Below are 18,578 nucleotides of genomic sequence, written 5' to 3' on the forward strand. Positions count from 1 at the left end.
GCCCACACCTGCTGGCCGGCCTCTGAGTGGCCCGTAAAAGCCAGGGGATTGACCGGGTTAATCTGATGCTGCATAAACCATCCTCACGCGGCAAGCGAGTGCAAAGGCTGCGGAGCTCCTGGGCAATTCGTGGCTCCTCCAGCACGGAGTGCTCCCCCCACCCTGCCCTGCTCTCCCGGAACCAGGGGGCTCAGTGGGTGGCCTTGGGGAGGGGGTAGCGAGGAGACTGCAGCCAAGATGGATGAGGCCCACAGACGAGGGACAGGAAGGCCTTGGGTCCCTGCCTCCCGGCCTTCCGGGCGCTGGTGGGCGATCCATCAGGCGTCTCTGAAATATGAATTCACACTCCAGCACCGATGCCGGGGCCTCGGGGGCTGCAGGCTGCGGCCGTGAGCTGCGTGGGCACCGGGAACGGACTTCTGTGCCAGGGAAGGCGGTGGCTGGCCTCCACGAGCCTGCCCCCTGCCCAGGGCACTGGCCTGGAACAGCCGGGCACAGGCCACTGCACCCCCTGCCAGGACTCAGCCTTGGCTCGAAAGGGGAGTGTCCTCTGACCGTCCGCTGGGCCCCCCACAGAGGCTCTCCCTAGGCCCCTGGGCAGACCTGCCCCTTGCTGTCCTCAGCCCCTGCCCTGGGCCTGGCCCTGACCCTCTGCTCCTACGCAGCCTGGGCAGGACCTCCAGCTCCATCGCCTTCGAGGGCTGGCTCCGTGCAGAGGAAGGACAGGGGCGCAGCCAGAAACCTGCCGCTGTGACCCTGTGACCCTGATAGCCCCTCACCCCGAGCCTCAAGCCGCTCGGCTGTAAATGGGACGGGGGACGTGTGTATGGGGCAGGGTGAAGGTACAGGGTGAGGGTACAGACATGCGCCTGTGAAGGGGTGGTGAGGTCTGGCGGGAGGGCTGTTCCCTGCCCTGAGCCCTGAGCCCTCTCTGCCTGTGAACTGGGCCAGTGCCCGCCTGGTCCTGGGTGTAATGCCAGGTGGGAGTCAGCGGTCAATGAGGCTGGGCAGCCTGGGACCCCACGCTGCTCCCGGACCTTACCTGGTGGCTCCTGGTGCCGCCCAGGGCAGGACGGGCTGGTGCAGGGTACGAGGCTCTGGAGGGGGGACGAGAGGGGCATGGCCAGGGTGCCGGGTCAGGGAAACAAGGACGCAGGCCAATCGGCAGGAAGCGAAGACCGCCTCCACCTTCGGGACGGGGGTCCGAGTGCAGTGAGGACCGTAGCGGGGCTGGGGCCGAGGGCCGAGGCTGCAGTCCTTGGTCCCTCAGGCCAGGGGGTGCCGGTGGGGGAGCTGGAGCTGGCTTCAAGGGCCAGATGCTGGGCCTGGCTCACTGCCCCCTTTCCCCCTCTGGTCCCAGTGCAGACCCCCGCACCCTTCCCCTGATCCGCAGTTGCTTCCTGCCAGGTGTCCTGGGCTGGCCCTTGACCTGCCTGGGGGACGTTACAGACCAAGCTTTGTGCTGCACAAAGGCGCTGGGCGGGTTCGTGCATGGTGGGGGGGGGGGGGCGGGGGCAGGATGTCAAAGCCTGAGCTCTCTCCAGAAGAGCTGCAGGCTGGGCAAGGCCCCCGTAAATGCAAACGGGGCAGGAATGTGGGGTGTGGAGATGCTGGCCCAGGCTCCGCCTTGCCACTGCCTCAGTGGCCTCGACGAGGGCCACACCCCCCTCAGCTCTCTCCTCTGTCAGATGGGAGTGAGTGAGAAGGGCTCTGGCCTCACGGGTGCTGGGAGGACTGAATGACTTCAGGATTCATTCAGAAAGCGCTCGGCGAGGTCTTTATTACAGGATGAGCTGCCATCCCACCAGGATTGAGTCACACGTGGCCAGAACAAGTGGCATATGGTATGGGCTTAATACACATCTGCTGGGGGACTGGATGGCCAGATGCCTGGATGGATGAGTGAGTGGAGATGGCGGGCGGATGGATGGATGGATGGATGGGTGGGTGGCTCAGTGAGCGGGTGGGTGGGTAGAAGGATGGGTGACGGGGCAAGTGGGAGCTCCACCTGGCATCAGGAAGCCTAGCAGAGGAGAGGGCATTGGAGCCTGGTCCTGACGGCCGAGGAGCCGTTTGGTGGATGGAGGAGAGCAGCTCTGATGTAGAGAGACAGAGGAGGGAAGACAGGGCGGAGACACGGAGAGACACGGGGCCACGGGGCCACGGGGCCGCTGGGCGTGGGAGGGAGGCCCCACGGCTCCCGCCCGAGCGTGTCCGGCTTCTGCTCTGCACACGGGCGACCGAGGGGCCGTTGCGCCCGCCCCGGGAGCCTGTGTGCGCCTCGGCCCCCGTGGAGACACCTCCCGCACCAGGGCTGGAAGATAATTTCTCTTTAATTGATTTTTTTACCATTACGAACAGTGAAATCACGAGAAAGGTCTCGGCTGCCGTTTTTCCATTTGTGAAAACGGGAATTACAGCTCCGGGCAGTTCCCTCAGACCACCGGCCCTCCCTCCCCTGTGCGTCTCATTCTTTAAACGTAAGAAGGAATTATGAGTCTGTACATATCCAAGCTGTGAGGCTTTGGGAGGGGGCGAGGGGCGGAGTGACCGCCCACAGAACGCAGAGCTGAGCCACCTCCGATGGAGACAGGTTTCTGTAAGTTCGCGAGGCAGCGGCTCTATTGACACCTTCTTCTCTGTCTGTAAAACACACGCCTGACACGGGCACGTTTCACCACCAGACAATGAAGCGCCTGCTCCCCGCTCCCCAGGGACGGCGCCAGCAGCTTCTTGGCCGCAGGTTCTAGTCCCGCCCACCCCCACCCCCTTTTGAGCTCCCAGGCCTCCCCGAAACCAGCTCTCCCTGGGAGCCCTGGGTCCGAGCCAGACTGAGTTCATCACTCCAGTGAGAAGTGGCTCGGGATCCATAAAACACGCCCCAAATCCATCCCATCGACACGGGCGGCCGCGGTGAGCGGGCGCCGTGAACACCGGGCCGGTGTGAGATCCTGACGGAGGAGCGCGGAGCCTTGGTGTGGCCCCCGCTAATCACTAACAGAGCCCCATCCGGGAGGCACACAGCCTCCGTCTCACTTACCGGCAACGTGCCACCCCCTGAGGCTTAGAGGTCGCCCGTGCCCGGCCGGAGCCGAGCGGTCCGCTGTGACATCACCCTGGCGCTCAGGGGCCGGGTGCCCGTGCCCCCAGGCGTGGTCTCTGCCCGGCCCCCGCCCGCAGCGCCTCCCGGCGGCGCCCTCTCACCGCGCGTGTCCTGTGCTCCTTGCAGGTGGTGAGGCCCCCGGTCGGGTGAGGCCCGGTCCCCGCCGCCGCCGTCCACCATGGTGGTGGCACTGCCCACCGCGCCCGCCACCGCGCCCGCCGCCGCGGCCACGGCCACCGTCGTGATGGCCGCGGCCGCCACGGACCTGCGCGACTGGCTGCTGCTCTGCTACGGGCTCGTCGCCTTCCTGACCGGGGTCATCGACAGCACCACCTGCCCGTCCGTGTGCCGCTGCGACCGCGGCTTCATCTACTGCAACGACCGGGGCCTCACGGCCGTGCCCGCCGACATCCCCGACGACGCCACCACGCTCTACCTGCAGAACAACCGCATCGGCAGCGCCGGCGTGCCCCCGGGCCTCAAGGCCAAGCTCAGCCTGCGCGTCGTCTACCTGTACGGCAACGCGCTGGACGCCTTCCCCGACAACCTGCCACGCTCGCTGCGGGAGCTGCACCTGCAGGACAACAACGTGCGGGCCATCGCCCGCGCCTCGCTGGCCCGCCTGCCGCTGCTGGAGAAGCTGCACCTGGACGACAACTCCGTGTCCACCGTGAGCATCGAGGAGGACGCGTTCGCCGACAGCCAGCGGCTGCGGCTGCTCTTCCTCAGCCGCAACCACCTGAGCAGCATCCCCTCGGGGCTGCCCCGCGCGCTGGAGGAGCTGCGGCTGGACGACAACCGCATCTCCACCATCCCGCTGCACGCCTTCCGGGGCCTGCGCGGCCTGCGGCGCCTCGTGCTGGACGGCAACCTGCTGGCCAACCAGCGCATCGCCGACGACACCTTCAGCCGCCTGCAGAACCTCACCGAGCTCTCGCTGGTGCGCAACTCGCTGGCCGCCCCGCCCCTCAACCTGCCCAGCGCCCACCTGCAGCGCCTCTACCTGCAGGACAACGCCATCAGCCACGTGCCCTACAACACGCTGGCCCGCATGCGCGAGCTGGAGCGCCTGGACCTGTCCAACAACAACCTCACCACGCTGCCCCGCGGCCTGTTCGACGACCTGGAGAGCCTGGCCCAGCTGCTGCTGCGCAACAACCCCTGGTTCTGCGGCTGCAACCTGCTGTGGCTGCGGGACTGGGTGCGGGCGCGGGCCGCCGAGGTCAGCGTGCGCGGCCTCATGTGCCAGGGCCCCGAGAAGGTGCGGGGCATGGCCATCAAGGACATCACCGGCGAGATGGACGAGTGCTCCGAGGCGGGCCCGCAGGGCGCCGGCGCGGCCGCCAGGACCACGGCCGGCGCCCGGGCCCCCGCCACCACGCCCCAGGGCTCGCTCTTCACCCTCAAGGCCAAGCGGCCGGGCCTGCGGCTCCCCGACTCCGGCCTGGACTACCCCCTGGCCACGGGCGACGGCCCCAAGGCCCTGGTGCTCCACGTGACGCCCCTGACGGCCGACTCCGTCCGCATCACCTGGAAGGCCGCGCTGCCCGCCGCCTCCTTCCGGCTCAGCTGGCTGCGCCTGGGCCACAGCCCGGCCGTGGGCTCCATCACCGAGACGCTGGTGCAGGGGGACAAGACGGAGTACCTGCTCACGGCGCTGGAGCCCAAGTCCACCTACATCATCTGCATGGTCACCATGGAGACGGGCAGCGCCTACGCGGCCGACGAGGCCCCCGTGTGCGCCAAGGCGGAGACGGCCGACGGCTACGGCCCCGCCACCACCCTCAACCGGGAGCAGAACGCGGGCCCCGTGGCCGGCCTGCCCCTGGCGGGCATCGTCGGGGGCGCCGTGGCGCTCGTCCTGCTCTTCCTGGCCCTGGGGGCCGTCTGCTGGTACGTGAGCCGCGGGGACCTGCTGGGCCGGGACCGGGCCTACCCCCGGGGCGGCCACAAGGACAGCTACATGGAGTCGGGGACTAAGAAGGACAACTCCATCCTGGAGATCCGAGGCCCAGGGCTGCAGATGCTGCCCGTCAACCCCTACCGCACCCGGGAGGAGTACGTGGTCCACACCATCTTCCCCTCCAACGGCAGCAGCCTGTGCAAGGGCACGCACGCCGTCGGCTACGGCACCACCACACGAGGCTACCGCGGGGGCGGCATCCCGGACGCCGACTATTCCTACAGCTGAGCCGGCGCCGCGGCTCCCCCGCCCCCCCTCCCCGTGGCGACCGCGCTGCCCCCCCCAGAGCGAGGAGGACCCCGGCGCCGCCCGGAAGCCACGCGCGGGGAGGGCCGCCCGGGAAAAGGGTTTTGTTAAGGATGGAAGACGGGCGGGGGCGGGCTGCCGTTGCTGAAGACATAATTTGTACCAAATTATGCCGGCTGGGGAGGGGAGGACTAAAAATAACGCTGCAGGCAGGGCCGGGCCGGGGGGTGTTCCCCGAAGTGGAAAGTGACGTCCGTGGGCGCCAGGGGCCCCGCGGAGAAGCCGCCCTGGGACGCGGACGCCCCCCGCTGGGCCCGCAGTGACGCGATGGGACGTGTCCGGGCCCCCTCACCTGGGAGAGGGGGAGTTAGGGCTTTTTCCTCCGCCTCCTCCCCCTTCTTCCCACACCGTCGCCCTCGCGGGTTTTCAGAAACATCGCGTCTTTTACTGCGTTCTTTGAACTGTGATGGAACTGGGTAAAAACTAGACTCCCCTTCTTCCTCTCGGCACCCTCTCCACGCCCACGGCCACGCGCCCGCCATGGGCGCCCGGGCCCCTGCGGCCTCTCCGGCCGCCATCGCGAGGTCGCATCTCCAAACACGGACGGGGTAGCTGGAGCCACGGCGACGGCCCTGACGGCACCTCCCGCTCCCTGCCTACCGTTTCTGAGACAATAGAGTCATGAACATGTTGCTTTCTCCTAACCGTCAGTGAGTGAGTAGACACGAGGTGTTGGGGATCGGAGTGGGGTGGGGGTGGGGCCAATGCCGTTCCTGAAGGCGGAGGCGTGACTGTGCTGGGCGGGTGGCTGGGATGCTTTCCGTTTGATCCTATCTCAGGTTGGCCAGAGCTGGGCCGTGCTCCTTTCCGATAGAGAAACCTTCTTTAACTGCCAGTGCCCCCCCCCCCATGCAGTCACCTCCGCAGCTCCTCCTCTGGGCTCTGTGCTTCCTCCTGAGACGGGCGGCTGGTGCGGGGATGGGTTGTGTGTGTGTTTCCACATCCGCTGATTAGACCTAATGGTTTCCATGGCTGCTCAACCACGAGCCAGAAAAGGACAGAAATTCTCAGAAAGCCCGGGAGGCAGCACTCACCAGTGCAAAGCCTGCAGCCATGCCCACTGGGGAGGACCGTCTCCCGAGAAGCAAGCGCCCCCAAAAGGCGCTGCCCGGCCCCCGTGGAGGTCAGGCTGCATCGCCTCCTCTGTCACCGACGGGCGGGCAGTGAAATGAAAACGATGATGAAACGACAGCAAATCTGGACGGAAGGGCGGACCGGTGGATGGGCGGACGGCGCCCGGGGTTCTGCTCGGGAACGGGGTCGCCATCCGTCAGCCTGCCGCCCGCCCCCGCACCGCACCAGGAGAGCGAGGTGCTGGCCGGAGGGCAGGGCGGATGAGAAGGGCCGGGCGGCGGGCGGCGGCGTGCTCAGAGGCTTCCGCTGCTCTGACCAAAGCCACAGGCAGGAGGCAAGACGGCGCAGCAGTCACAGGGCCGCTGGGCGGGCGGCTCGGTGGACGTGAAGAGCTGCTGCTGGCCTTCAGAGACGGGGGTGGGCGGGAGGGACACAGACCCGCTGCGATGGAGGAGAGAGCGGCCGGGCTTGCCATGGCCTGGCTGGAGGAAGGTCCCGCCGAGTGGACTCCCAGCTCCCCAGCCCAGGACAGGCCGAGGGGCATGGACACCTGCGTTAGAAAACCATCCTTTTCCTGTGTCCTCAGTGCCAGGAGAGTTCCCAAGCCTTAATTCCACGTGTGTGCGGGATCTCAGACACAGGCTTGTGCCCATTCCCGCAGCTCGGAGGAGCGGAGGGGCCGCTGGGTGTGGCTGGGAGGAGGGGGGCGGGGGGGGGGCTAGGGGGAGGGCACTGGGCGCCCACGGGCTCTGCTGTTTCTGAAATGAGGTCCCCTCCCCCCAACACCCCTCCTGCCTTCCGCCAGCATCCCAGGAAAGCTGGTCCCTGGACACCCCACTACCCACCCCCAGGTCCCCACTGTCAACGTGCTCAGCCCCCACCCCCTCTAGGTCCTCCCTCCTCCTCTCCCCAGGCCGGCCGAGGTCGAGTCATCCCTCCGAGGCCCGGAAGGCGCCTGGGGACAGTGGGCGGAGAGGGGGGGCAGTCTGTGGGGCTGCGTGTAGGGAGGGCCTTGCAGGCCTAGAACCAGCCTGTGCAGAACCCTTTTCCCCGAAGAGCATTAAGCAGCCCGCCCCCCAGACCCCGGACAGCCTCCCTCTCCTGCTCAGCCAGGGCTCACGGGCTCAGAGCCCAGGCCCTGCCTGACCCGCCGCGCCCTGCAGGCTTGGCCCAGCCAGCACCCTGGGCCCCCTCATCTTTTCTGCCCTGAGCACCCCAACATCTTCCCGGCGTTCTGTCTGACAGCGGGACCGGGATGTCCGCTGCCTCGCGTCCCCCGAGCCAGGCGGGGCCTAAAGCCAGGCCCACTGTGCGACCCCCGCCCTCCAGATCCAGCTGCCCCCAAACTGGCCCATAACCACTAGAGGATGCTCCGGGCCCACCCCCCGCACCCCTGGACGCGTGTGAGGACACAGGGCCCGTGAGGACGAGCCGGGGCCTGGGCCACCACTTCTGTGCGGAATCCGCCTTCGGCGGGCGGCCCGCCTGACCCGGCAGCCTCTGGCCGGCCAGGACCACCTCTCTGGCCTCGGGGTTGCGCGTGCATTTGCGGCATTTAAGGCAGATTTAAGGGAAAAAGCCCACGACATCTCTGTGGTCAAGTGGTTTACCCTTCGTGGTAATTAGATGTAGCGATTGGACTCTCTTTTCTATTTCATGGCAATTTTCCTTTAAATTTCCCCTTTAAAAAAAAGGAGGAGAGGAGGCAGCAGGGCCAGGCGAGCCATTTGCATTTTGCGAACGAGGCCTCGGAGCTCGGCTCAGGCGCGGGCCCAGCGTATGGGATGCTGAAGAGATCCCTAAGAATAAAGCCTATTAATTAGTCATCCTCATCCCAGGCCTGACGCACCAAGGCCGCTTTTCCTCCCTTCCCGTCCTTTCCTGGGCCCCCAGGCAGCCTCCATCTTCTCTAAGCCGGCTGGCCGCCTGGACCGCCGCCATGGCAACAGGCTGGGGCGATCGGGAGGCGACCCCGCCCGGCCTGGTGCTGGCCGGGGAGGAGCGGGACACGGGCTCTGCCTCTGGGTGGTGCTGACAGAGGAGGGGACAGCAGCAGTAGCTTCGGGGGCTCCGGCTTAGCCCCCACTAAAACCGGAAGGCCACGCCCACCTGTGCCTCTCCCCCCTCCCCTGACGGCTCCAGGGAAGCCCACCAGCCCCAACCAGGGGAGCCCAAGGCCAGGCAGAATGCGGAGGGTTGGGGAGGGCCCCTGAGAGATCCAGGGAAAGTGTGCTTTGCAGATCCACTGCCTGTTTCCCCTCCTGTAAGTGTGGGTGGGCTGAGGTGGCCTAGCCTCACCCAGGAAAGCTGGGTGCTCCAGAGATTCTCTCCTCACTGGTCCTGCGATTGGTGGGTCCCGTACAGGAGCGTAAGGGGCAGCCAGGTGAGGGATGCCTGCGGGTCATGGAGCCTGGGACCACATCTGAGCATCCCTCCTCCCCTCCCCCGCCAGGAGCTGGCAGCAGGAGTCCCAAAGCCAGCCCACGCCGCCCGAAACCTGCGTCTGCTGGACGCACCAGGAGGACTGGGCATCCGAGGCGGATGCTTATGAGAAACAAGAAAATGGATGCGGCAGAGGGGGAGCGGTGGGGCCGGGGCGCCTGCTGGACGGAGGTGCACGGCAGCCGCACCCCCAGGACCAGGCTGAGCTCTCGGGGCCAGGGCAGGGCCAGGGTCAGCCGCGGGCATCCCCTGAGCCCATCCCTCCTGCGTCCGATGGCGCAGGTGACGGCAGCGGACACCTGGTGCTGGCCGGGCGCCAGGCCGATGCTAACAAGCAATTCACAGCCTCCCGCGCAGGCAGAGCAGCATCCTCCTTCCCGAGAAGGGATAAAAGGCTCGGAAATGCAAATCATGGCCATTTACAACTACGCGCGTCTGCTAAATTGATTAGGAAAGATTAAACTCCGTGGAGGTGAAGGAAAAGGGTATTTTTCGAGGTTTATGGACCTGCCCCCAGTGGCCACACGTGGAGCAGGGCTTTGCCGGCCGGCCGGCGCGGGGCTGCCTCTGCGGCTGCTGGGGTTGGGGGTGTGTGGAGGGGGGCTGGGGTCAGGGAAGGCCGACCCACCCAGGCCGAGCGCCCGCCCGGCGGAGGGGTTGATGAAGCTGAGGCTCCAGCATTTCCCTCGGAGAAGCCCAGTCTGCCTCCATCCGGGCCAGTGCTCCGGCTCTAAGACAGGGGGCGCTCCTGGGCCCTGGCAGCAGTCATTCCGAAGCTGTCCCAGCCCCCAGCGGAGCCTCGACCCCTGCCCTCCAGATTCTGTCCGCCTGCGGTGGTCACAGTGAGGGGAGCGGGCCAGGCCAGTCCCTCAGAGAGGAGGACTCCCTTTCTGTCCCAGGACAGGTGCGTCCCCGATCCACCCCTCCCCTGCGGTCAGGGAAAGGGGAGTGGGCCCAGCCGTAAAGGGGAGTGGGCCCGGCCGTAAAGGCAGGGAAGAGAAACTCGTCCCGGCAGAGGAATCAGGCAGTGAGCGCCCCGTCACTGGGAGCAATCAAGGGCTTGAGGAGGCTCTGGCGGGGATTTTCCTGGTTCTTGGGCTAGAAGGTCCTGGTCCCCCCTTTACACCATCGTCCCCGGGACCCTGAAAGGGAGGCACGGAGGTGACCGCTGTGCAGCTCCGGGGACCGGCGTCCTCTGAAGACCCCAGGCCCAGGCCGTCCCCAGCCCGACAGAGAGCCCTGTCCCCGGGGAGGAGGCACAGACAGGCGCCGCTCCATCCAGGGGTCCGGGCAGGGGGCTCAGAGGGGGCCCACCCCTGGGGCCGGCTCGGTCCCGGTGCCTCCTGGGCCTGCTCGCAGCCCGGGTCCTGGCCACGCTGCTCCCAGCACCGTCCCACCGGCTGTTTTCCTAGCTCCCAGCCCAGGCTGCCGCTCAGACATCCATCCCTCGCTGACGGCTGCCTGGGGCGCCGTTCACTCTGCCGTTTTAAGCAGTTACGTTTCCTTTGAAACGTTCCAAGTGCTTGCCTGGAAAACGCACGTTTGCTTCTTTAAAAACACTCACGAAAGGTCCCCGGGCTCCGGTCCCTCCTTCTTTCCTTCCTCCTTTCCTCACTCCCTCCCCCTCCTCCTCCCTTTGCATTTCTGATGCATTGTTTTTCTCCGGTTTCCTCCATCGTGATGGCTGGGGTCAGGCCCTGTTCCCACCACAAATGGGATTTGCAGGCGCCCAGGCCCCGAGGCCGTGAGGGCAAGGCGGCTGGTCCTCACCCCGAGGAGACATCTGCCCCGCCTCCCGCCGGACTGGGAGGGCAGAGTGGGCATTCTGCGGGGGCTCGCAGCCACCGGAGCGAGCAGGGCACCCCGACCCGTCCTTCCCGCACTCCCACGCCGCCCCCACGCTGAGCCCGGAAACGCTGAGCCCGGAGTCCTCGCAGGAAGGTCTTTGCTGTCACAGCCCTAAATCTCTCAGCTGTCAGGGGGACGGCGGCTCTGCGAGGTGCCAGGCCCTGAGCCGTCCGCGGCGGGTCGCTGAGCCCAGCACAGCGCCTGGCACCCGGCGTCTCCGTCCCCTCCCCCGACCTCCCCTTGCCTCCTCCCGCCCGCCTCTGCCCCCAGGCCTGCACCAAGCGTGTTAGCAACCACCACCCCCCACCGGTACCTGCCCCTGGCAGCCCAGCAGGCGAGGGGCCTCTCATCCGCTCCCCTTGGACCCACCGGCCATCAGCTGGGCCCCACGAGGAAAGCCAGCCACTGGGCGGGGTTCGCAGGCAGCTCTGTCAGCCGAGCCTCAGGTGGTGACAGAGGGAGAACTGGGTGTCCCACCTGTGTGACCTCGGGCCACCCGCCTGGAGGAACTAACGAAGCTTTCTCCTCAAGACCGAGAAAAACAAAGGCACCAGGAGCCGACAAAGCCACAGCCGGGCTGCCTGGAGCTGGCGGCCCTGCGCGGGGGACACGCCTGCAGCGTCCCAGAGGCTGGTCCTGTCTCTGGAGGTTCTGGCTCCCCGAGGCAGACACAAACCCCTGAAACTAGCCTTAGTCTTTCTTTTTTTAAAATACGCTTTTATTTATTTCAGAGAGGAAGGGAGAGGGAGGCAGAGAAACATCCATGATGAGAGAGAATCAGGGATCCGCTGCCTCCTGCACGCCCCACACTGGGGATCGAGCCCGCAACCCGGGCCTGCGCCCCGACCGGGAATCGAACCGTGGCCTCCTGGTTCATAGGTCGACGCTCAGTCACTGAGCCACGCCGGCCCGGCACTAGCCTTAGCTTTTTTTACCTGACCCAGCATGCCACAAGCCAGCACTGGGCCCGCTGAGACCCCACCCTCCCCCCCGGGCGCCAGACGGCAGTGGGCGGGGTCTTTGGACGGGGAGCTGGTGCCTCGCAGCTCAGAGATGCTGAGAGCCGTGGGGAGGGGCTGCACGTGAGGTCTGTCGTCTGGAAGGGGGAGGAGGGGGAGCGATGGTGCGGAAGGTTGGGAGGCTGTGGGGGTGGGGGGTGTGAATGTGGGGAGCCAGCTGGCCGGAGCAGACGCCCCTCACGAGGGATGTCCCCCAGGAGGGTGTGAACGGGAGGCGAAGGGGAAAAGTCCGCTGAGAGACCCCGGCGGGTGCCTCATCTCCCACAAGCCTGTGAGGAGGGCCCTTCCGCGGCCGAGGGACCCCTGCCCAGGCCCCCGGCCCCCTCCCCCGGGCCCCTCCCCCTCCTCCCCCGCAGGATCAGCCCCATAGGCCCCTGGGCCGCACACCCCTTGTTTTTCTCCTGTTTTTCTGAAGGGCAAAGCAGTCTCGGGGGTTGGAGGGAGGGGAGCACCGGCGGGCCGCCGCCCTCCGGCCTCACACCACAGAGGCTCCTGGAAACCGACACGCCAGCGCCCACCAGACCACGACACAAACCAAAGTGCACTGCGCCCCTGCGGCCTCCGTCCTGTAGGTGCCTTGAAACGTCCATGTCGACACGAATGTGATGAGCTATCTGGTCCTATTTTCTGTTTGTCTGTTTTCATATGAGACGTCCGAGTCCACTTCCCTTGTCCTTTCTTGAAATAAATAGATTTAACTTTTACCTCCGTCTCGCTGCTGCCTCTGACGCCCCGTCCGGACGCCCACCCCGCACCCCCGGCCTCGCTCCTGGGGGCGGCGCCGGCCCAGGCGGGGGCGGTGGGGGTGGGGGTGGGGGTGGGGGGTGTTGGATAGAGACTCCGGGTCAGGGCACCATCGGAACCAGAATGATTCTGCCCCAAGAGGAGAGGGACCTCTGACCCCAAACCACAGGCCTGGAGGGAGGAGGCCTCCCCTCGAGGGAGGAGGGTCTCGCGTGGAGACGTGCGGGAGCCGTGGGTGCTCGGATGCGGGGCTGGGATTGACCGGGCTCTTCCTCTGCCGGGCGAACTCCGGGGCCCCCGCCAGAGGCGGCCTCTGAGGACACCCCGGCTTTCACAGCCCTCTGGGCCTTATCTGAGAGCTCAGAGCAGAAGGGGAAAGAATAACTGTGAGAACAGCAGCAGCTTCTGCTGAGTTAGCTAAGTCATTACTTAGATCAGATTTCACGTGTGGATCCGGGTCAATGAGCTTCTCACGTTCCCAGGAGGACGTCTGTGGGTGGCGGGTGGCCCTCCTGGGTGGCTCCGGAGGCTCTGACCCCACAGGTGACCTCTGCCCTCACCTCCTCATCCTCCCACCGCTCCGGGCGGAGCCAGCCGAAGGGCGCGGGCCAAAGAGCAGCGAGGTGAGCGCCGCGGCCGGCGCACACAGGGTGTGCAGGAGGGCAGGCGGCGTGGGAGCGGGGAAACCAGCCACCTCACCCTCCACACACGGCCAGTCTCGTGCCCAAACCAGGGAGCCCCAAATGGACTCGTCGCGGTGGGCGGAGAGAGGCCCCAAGGTTCTCTTCACGCCCAGGCAGGAGGGCGGGTTCCCAAACCGTGTTCCTCTGGCGCTGAGGGCGGCTCTGCAGGGAGGGTTCCGGCCACGGGCGCTCGGGAACCACTGGGCCAGGGCTACTGCTGTCCTGAGGGCGTCCCTCCGGACGGGGTGAGACCCGCGGGCCCAGCACTCACTCCCTGTGCCTCAGTTTCCACTCCTGTAGAAGGTGCAAGGTGGGAGCTCACCGCTCTCATTTCTACCATCGTGGCAGCACCAAGCCTGCAGACGTGGGGTTCTAGAAGCTTCCTGCCTCCTGCCTCCATGTCCCAGGAAGGGTCTCTGGCCTCACCAAGCCTCCCAGAGGGGAGCTGACCAAACCCAGGAGGAGTCTAACACCCCGAACCATATCCCCACACCCACGCGCTGTGGTCTGTTCCTGGCACCCGGCCTCGAGGCGCCAGGAGCTTCCGAGGTCACCCAGCCACCCCGAAACGCTGCCTCAGGTCTTGCTCCTCCGAGTCAGGCGCCCCAAACAAAGCCCTCCCTCCCCCTCACACCCGGTCCTCCTCCAGCACCTCCTCCCGCCCCGCTGCCCGCTCCCCCCCACCCCCCGGGCCTCCGAGGGGCCCTCTCCCCAGGCGGCTGGGCTGGGGGACAGGCTCCTGCCGCTCGCTGCCGCGGAGACAGCGCTCCCCGGAGATTCACAGGGGAGTGAAATCTTATTTGCACCGCTGCCAGCCGGGACGCGATGGAATTACGCCTGCCGGAGAGGCCGGCCGCCCTCGGAAGCGGCTGCCGCGGAGACGGGCTTATTAAAAGCCTCCGCGGCCACATTTCAACCTGTTTCAGGTGTTAAGTAATTTACTGCCGCCCAGAACTCAGCAGCGGGTTTTCATCATTTCCATTTCTGTGATGCAGGCGCCGGCCCCGAGAGGTCCCTGCCTGGGGAGCCGGGGCCTGAGCGCTCCCTGCCACCCACCCCGGGTTACCCCAGGCTCGGCCGAAGCACAGAGCGGCGGGGAGGGCAGGCTGAGACCTCCACCCCGGGTGTGGGGGCCCAGGGACCCCCAAAGCCCGGCGGGCGGTTTCCGAAGGCAGCAGCAGTGCAGACTCCGGGGGAGCAGGACCTGACTGCCAACCACACGATCCTGGAGTCTTTGCTGAGCACCTACTACGTGCCAGTCCCTGCCCAGGTGGGAGACGCGGCCGAGAACAGGGACCTCAAAGGCCCCGCCCCAGGGACTCCCTTCTGCTGGGAAGTGTGGATGAATGGTGGTGGGTGGTTGATTGACATGTCTGAGGGCAAATCAGGTCTTGGAAGAAAAGATGCCGGCACGGGGGGAGGGGCAGGGAGGGAGAGAGCCCGCCTCGCTGAGCGTCTGCTGGGGCCTGGCACTGCAGAGGCCTCAAAGCAGGGACCTCTCCGTGTCACACACGGAGGCACAGAGCCTCTGGGTGCCGCACCCGGTGCCTTTCCTGGGGAGCATGCAGTGAGGGGCCCTCCCCCACCCCGAGAAGCTCTCTGGGGCCCGGGGGTCCCAGGGCCTGCACCTCGGCCCCTGAGCCCTGCTCAGCAGTGCTGGCGGAGGGCTGGCCCCGCTCCGTGGTGTGCTGAGCCCATCATGGAGGCTCGGGGGCTAAGCCGCGTGCTCTGAGCCCCCTCTCTCAGATACTCCAGCCCCAGGGGAATCTCCCAAGCCCGGCTGAGCCCCGGGCAGAGGGAGGCTCTGCAATTAGCTTCCCCTGGATCGGGCCTGCGAATGGATCCATCGCGGTGGGCGGGGAGAGGGTACGGAGTCTACCTAAAGCTGATTACAAAGCGGGGCAAGGGCCTAGCCAGAGACTGCGGGGTGGCCCCTCCCCTGCAGCAGGCCCTCCCCAGCTCCCGGGACTGAAGCATCTGAGGAATGACCTGTGCCCTGCTCCTCGAGCTTCGCATCAAAGGCGCACTGGGTGGCAGCCGCCCTCGGGGACGGGCAGAGCGAGGGCACCTGGCCCGAGCTGAGCTCCACCGGGGACGCTCCCCCTCCTGACCCTCCGGGCGGGTCTGCCCAGGTACGGTCATCACAGGGGACGGCGCCCACCCAGGAGAGGCTGGGCCCAGAGACCAGGGCTGCCCCCCGCCAAGGAAGCGTGTGCACCCCCGGGCCCAGGCTGGGTGGGGGTGAGGCTGGCAGCCCGTCTCCCCTCCAGGAGCACCTCCTGGCGTGGTCGGGCAAGCAAGGGGCATGGAGGCCGGGGTGGCGGCCCTGCTGAGCCTTCCCGGGAGCAGAGAGGAGTCCTGTGTGTTTTCTGGCACCGAGCAAGTGTTCTGAGCACCTACTATGTGCGGGATTGGTGCAGGCGGCCGGGGCTCCCGGCGGCACCTGTGTGGGCTCGCAGCAGCTCCCAGCCGCCCGGGCAGCCAGAAGAAGGATGCCTCTGGTTTCAATTAGCCTTTTCTTGATTGTGTGCGAAGTTCGGCATCTTTCCGCTTGTTTGCTGGCTATTTGTTTCTCCCCTTCCGGGAATTGCCTGCTCCATCTTCTGCCCATTTTTCTTGTTGATTTGTGGGGGCTCTTCGCATATTAAGAGAAGTAGAGAAGCAGCCTTCCCCCGGGGCCTCCCTGCAGCCCCCTCGGTGCCAGGAAAGGGCGGGGGCTGGTGTGGGTTTCCGGGGGCTCCCACGGAATGCCTACCCCCCTCCCAGCTCCCGGTGGGCCCACTCTGCCAGGCCGGCATCTCAGCTGGCAAAGCCCAGAGGGCTTATTTTTTACTTAGAGAGACGCCTACACGGCCTGTGGCTGGCGGGACGCCCCTCGTGGCCCTCCAGGGAGCCAGCTGGTGTAGCTGGGCGTCTAGGAGGAGCGGGTGACTTTCCCCACCCCATGCCAGCTCCGTGGGGACCATCCTGCGAAAGGGGCAGGCCCCGAAGGCCCCGGGTGCCTCTCCCACCAGGTTCCAGGGTCCCTGCTGGCACACACCATCCTGCTCCTGCCCCTGGTCCCTGCCTGAGGAAGGCACACCCAGCCCTGCCCTTCGCCCTGCCCTTCCAGGGCAGGCATTCCCCAGCCCTGTGGCTTATTCTCCCTCCCAGGCTCTCCAGACTTCGCAGGCCGCAAACCTGACTTCTAAAGCCTCCAACGGCCGTAACGTTTAGGGGAAAGCAAGCCCCTCCTCCCCTCCATGCCGGCTGCGGGGGTGGGGGACCTCTGTGCGGCCGGGGCCGCGCCGCTCGGGGCCGCCCGCAGACGCTCCAGCGCCGGCTGTACATGGCGGCTCGGCCCATGTTCCCAGCACCCACAGCAGCAAGGAGGCTGCAAGCTGCCTGCTGACCTCTCCCCGGCTCCCGCTCCCGCTCCCGGCTCCCCGGCTCCCGCTCCCGCTCCCAGCTCCCCGGCTCCCGCTCCCGCTCCCGGCTCCCCGGCTCCCCGGCTCCCGGCTCCTGCTCCCAGCTCCCCGGCTCCCGGCTCCCTGGCTCCCGGCTCCCGGCTCCCGGCTCCCGCTCCCGGCTGCACAAACCAGGGAGCGCTCACTGGACCCCCAGACACCCCCTTCCGCACCCTCACTGCCCAGCGCAGCCTGCAGGCTGTGGCCTCAGAGATGGAGGTGTCAATGCGAGGGCGGCCTGGGGGCGGCCCGGGCGGCCAAGCCCAGCACCTGCTCTGCACACGGCCGATGAGCCTCCCCGAGGCAGGCCGCCTGCCCCAGGCCCCCTGTGACCGCTGATGACGAGGGATGGGGGCCCTGCAGGATTGGGCCCGCGCTCTCCAAACAGCACCCCCATCCTGGGCTGACTGCGCACCTGCTAACCAGTACGCCCGGAACAAGCGTTACCATGTGCCCACCCCTCACCCCATGTGCCCACCCCTCACCACCCCTCACTCCTTCAAAGGGGATAGGGCGGGCCCAGATCACAGGGGCAGACGTGGTTCAAGTGTCCTGACCCTCAGACAAGTCCCCATGGCACCCTGCGCCGGCTGCTCACCCTGAAAAGGGGGGACGCTGAGGCCGCCGCCCAGTCCCGGGGTTGCTGGGCGGGGGTAGAGGGGTGTGGGGGAGGCGGGAACCACCGTCTGCAGCTGCGGCGCAAGGGCTGGCCAGCTGTGGAGACAAAGTCTAGTGGGCAGGTCCCACCAGCCAGAGGGGAGAGGGCCCGTCTGGAGGGGGGGGGGGGGGGAGTGGATCAGGTGACCCCAGTCCCTTCCGGGTCAGGATGGGAAATGTCGGAAGACAGGGCATCCAGGCGGTAAAACCCCACCTTCGGGGCAGATCCACACCAAGGGCTAGGGAGGCCCCTGTGTGGGTGTGGGGGGGTGGGGGGGAGAAGGAGGGAGGAGCACTCGGCTGGCTCTCAGGAGCCCCTCCCGGAAGCCACTGATCCTCCTTCTCCTTCAGGATTAAAACATGTCACAACAAGGCATTCGCCACGGGCTCGGCTCCGGCTTAACTAGTACAAAGAGGGAGAGAGAGAGGATCTTCAGCCAGGACTCCACTCCCCTGCAAAGGCCCTTTGGTCGCAGCGGGGACAGGAGGGCGGCATGGGGTGCCAGCGCCCGGAGCACGGCTGTGGGGCTCGGAGCCGCATCTGCACGGCGGCCTCGGTGGCTCTGGAATTTATGCAGCTGCCTGTGCGGCTCCTAAGGCGAGACGAATCTCCAGGCCGCTTCTCCCAGCAGGAACAAGCCTTTCCTTCAAATCAGTGGTGACACGTTTTTAAACTGCCATATTACGGAGGAGAGATTCCGCCGGCCCCTGGGGCAACCCTTATTAGTCACCGGCTCACAGGAGCGAGATGGCGGCAGCGGCGGCGGCCCCCATGGGGCTGGGCGGGGCAGGGGCCCGGAGACCCGGCCCACGGACACGGGGATGGGTGGGGACAGACAGGAGGGCGGAGGGCACCTCCCACGTCGGAAGCCAGGCCACGTGCGGGAGGTGCGGGGAGGGGGTGAGGCTGGAGGGGCAGGGCCGGAAGGCAGGAAGCACCTGCAGGGAGCATAAAGGACGCGGGTGAGGGTCATTATGGGGAGGAGGGAGGAAAAGGGAGAGAGCAGAGAGAATGGGGCTGACGTTTAAACTGATTCTATAGTGGAGCTATAGAACCTAAAATCTTGCTTCACGTTTTGCTCTGGCTGCCAGGAAGCTCAAAGCCACGTTTCCTCTTCCGTGGCGATGGACTGGCTGGGCCTGGTTTTGACCTGGTGGAGACCGGGGTGGTTTCCGGGAGCTATGCCCCCGCCCCCGGGGGGGCCTAGACGTCAGCACCAGGTGGCAGTGGCAGGGCTGAGCGGGGCCACCGCCCGGAACCCAGCCAGCGGCCAGCAGCTTGGAAAGCAGGTG

General features: G+C 66.8%; 2 protein-coding genes across 9 annotated transcripts in view; one reads left to right on the top strand and one right to left on the bottom strand.

Annotated features, from left to right (window-relative positions):
• The window catches only part of MACROD1 (mono-ADP ribosylhydrolase 1), a 119,906-nt gene that overhangs the window by 84,172 nt on the left and 17,156 nt on the right, over positions 1 to 18,578 (bottom strand). The gene's annotated exons all lie outside the window — the stretch shown is intronic.
• On the top strand, positions 3,157 to 8,009 carry FLRT1 (fibronectin leucine rich transmembrane protein 1). Its single transcript, XM_036417389.2, has one exon. It carries the CDS (start codon positions 3,282 to 3,284, stop codon positions 5,292 to 5,294), a length of 2,013 nt encoding a protein of 670 aa, XP_036273282.1. The 5' UTR covers positions 3,157 to 3,281; the 3' UTR covers positions 5,295 to 8,009.

Source organism: Pipistrellus kuhlii, unplaced genomic scaffold (assembly GCF_014108245.1).
Source record: "Pipistrellus kuhlii isolate mPipKuh1 unplaced genomic scaffold, mPipKuh1.p scaffold_m20_p_59, whole genome shotgun sequence".
NCBI lineage: Eukaryota > Metazoa > Chordata > Mammalia > Chiroptera > Vespertilionidae > Pipistrellus > Pipistrellus kuhlii.

What these genes read in the sequence shown, in the direction of transcription:
- FLRT1 (XM_036417389.2), top strand. Translation starts at nt 3,282, where the DNA reads ATGGTGGTGGCACTGCCCACCGCGCCCGCCACCGCGCCCGCCGCCGCG.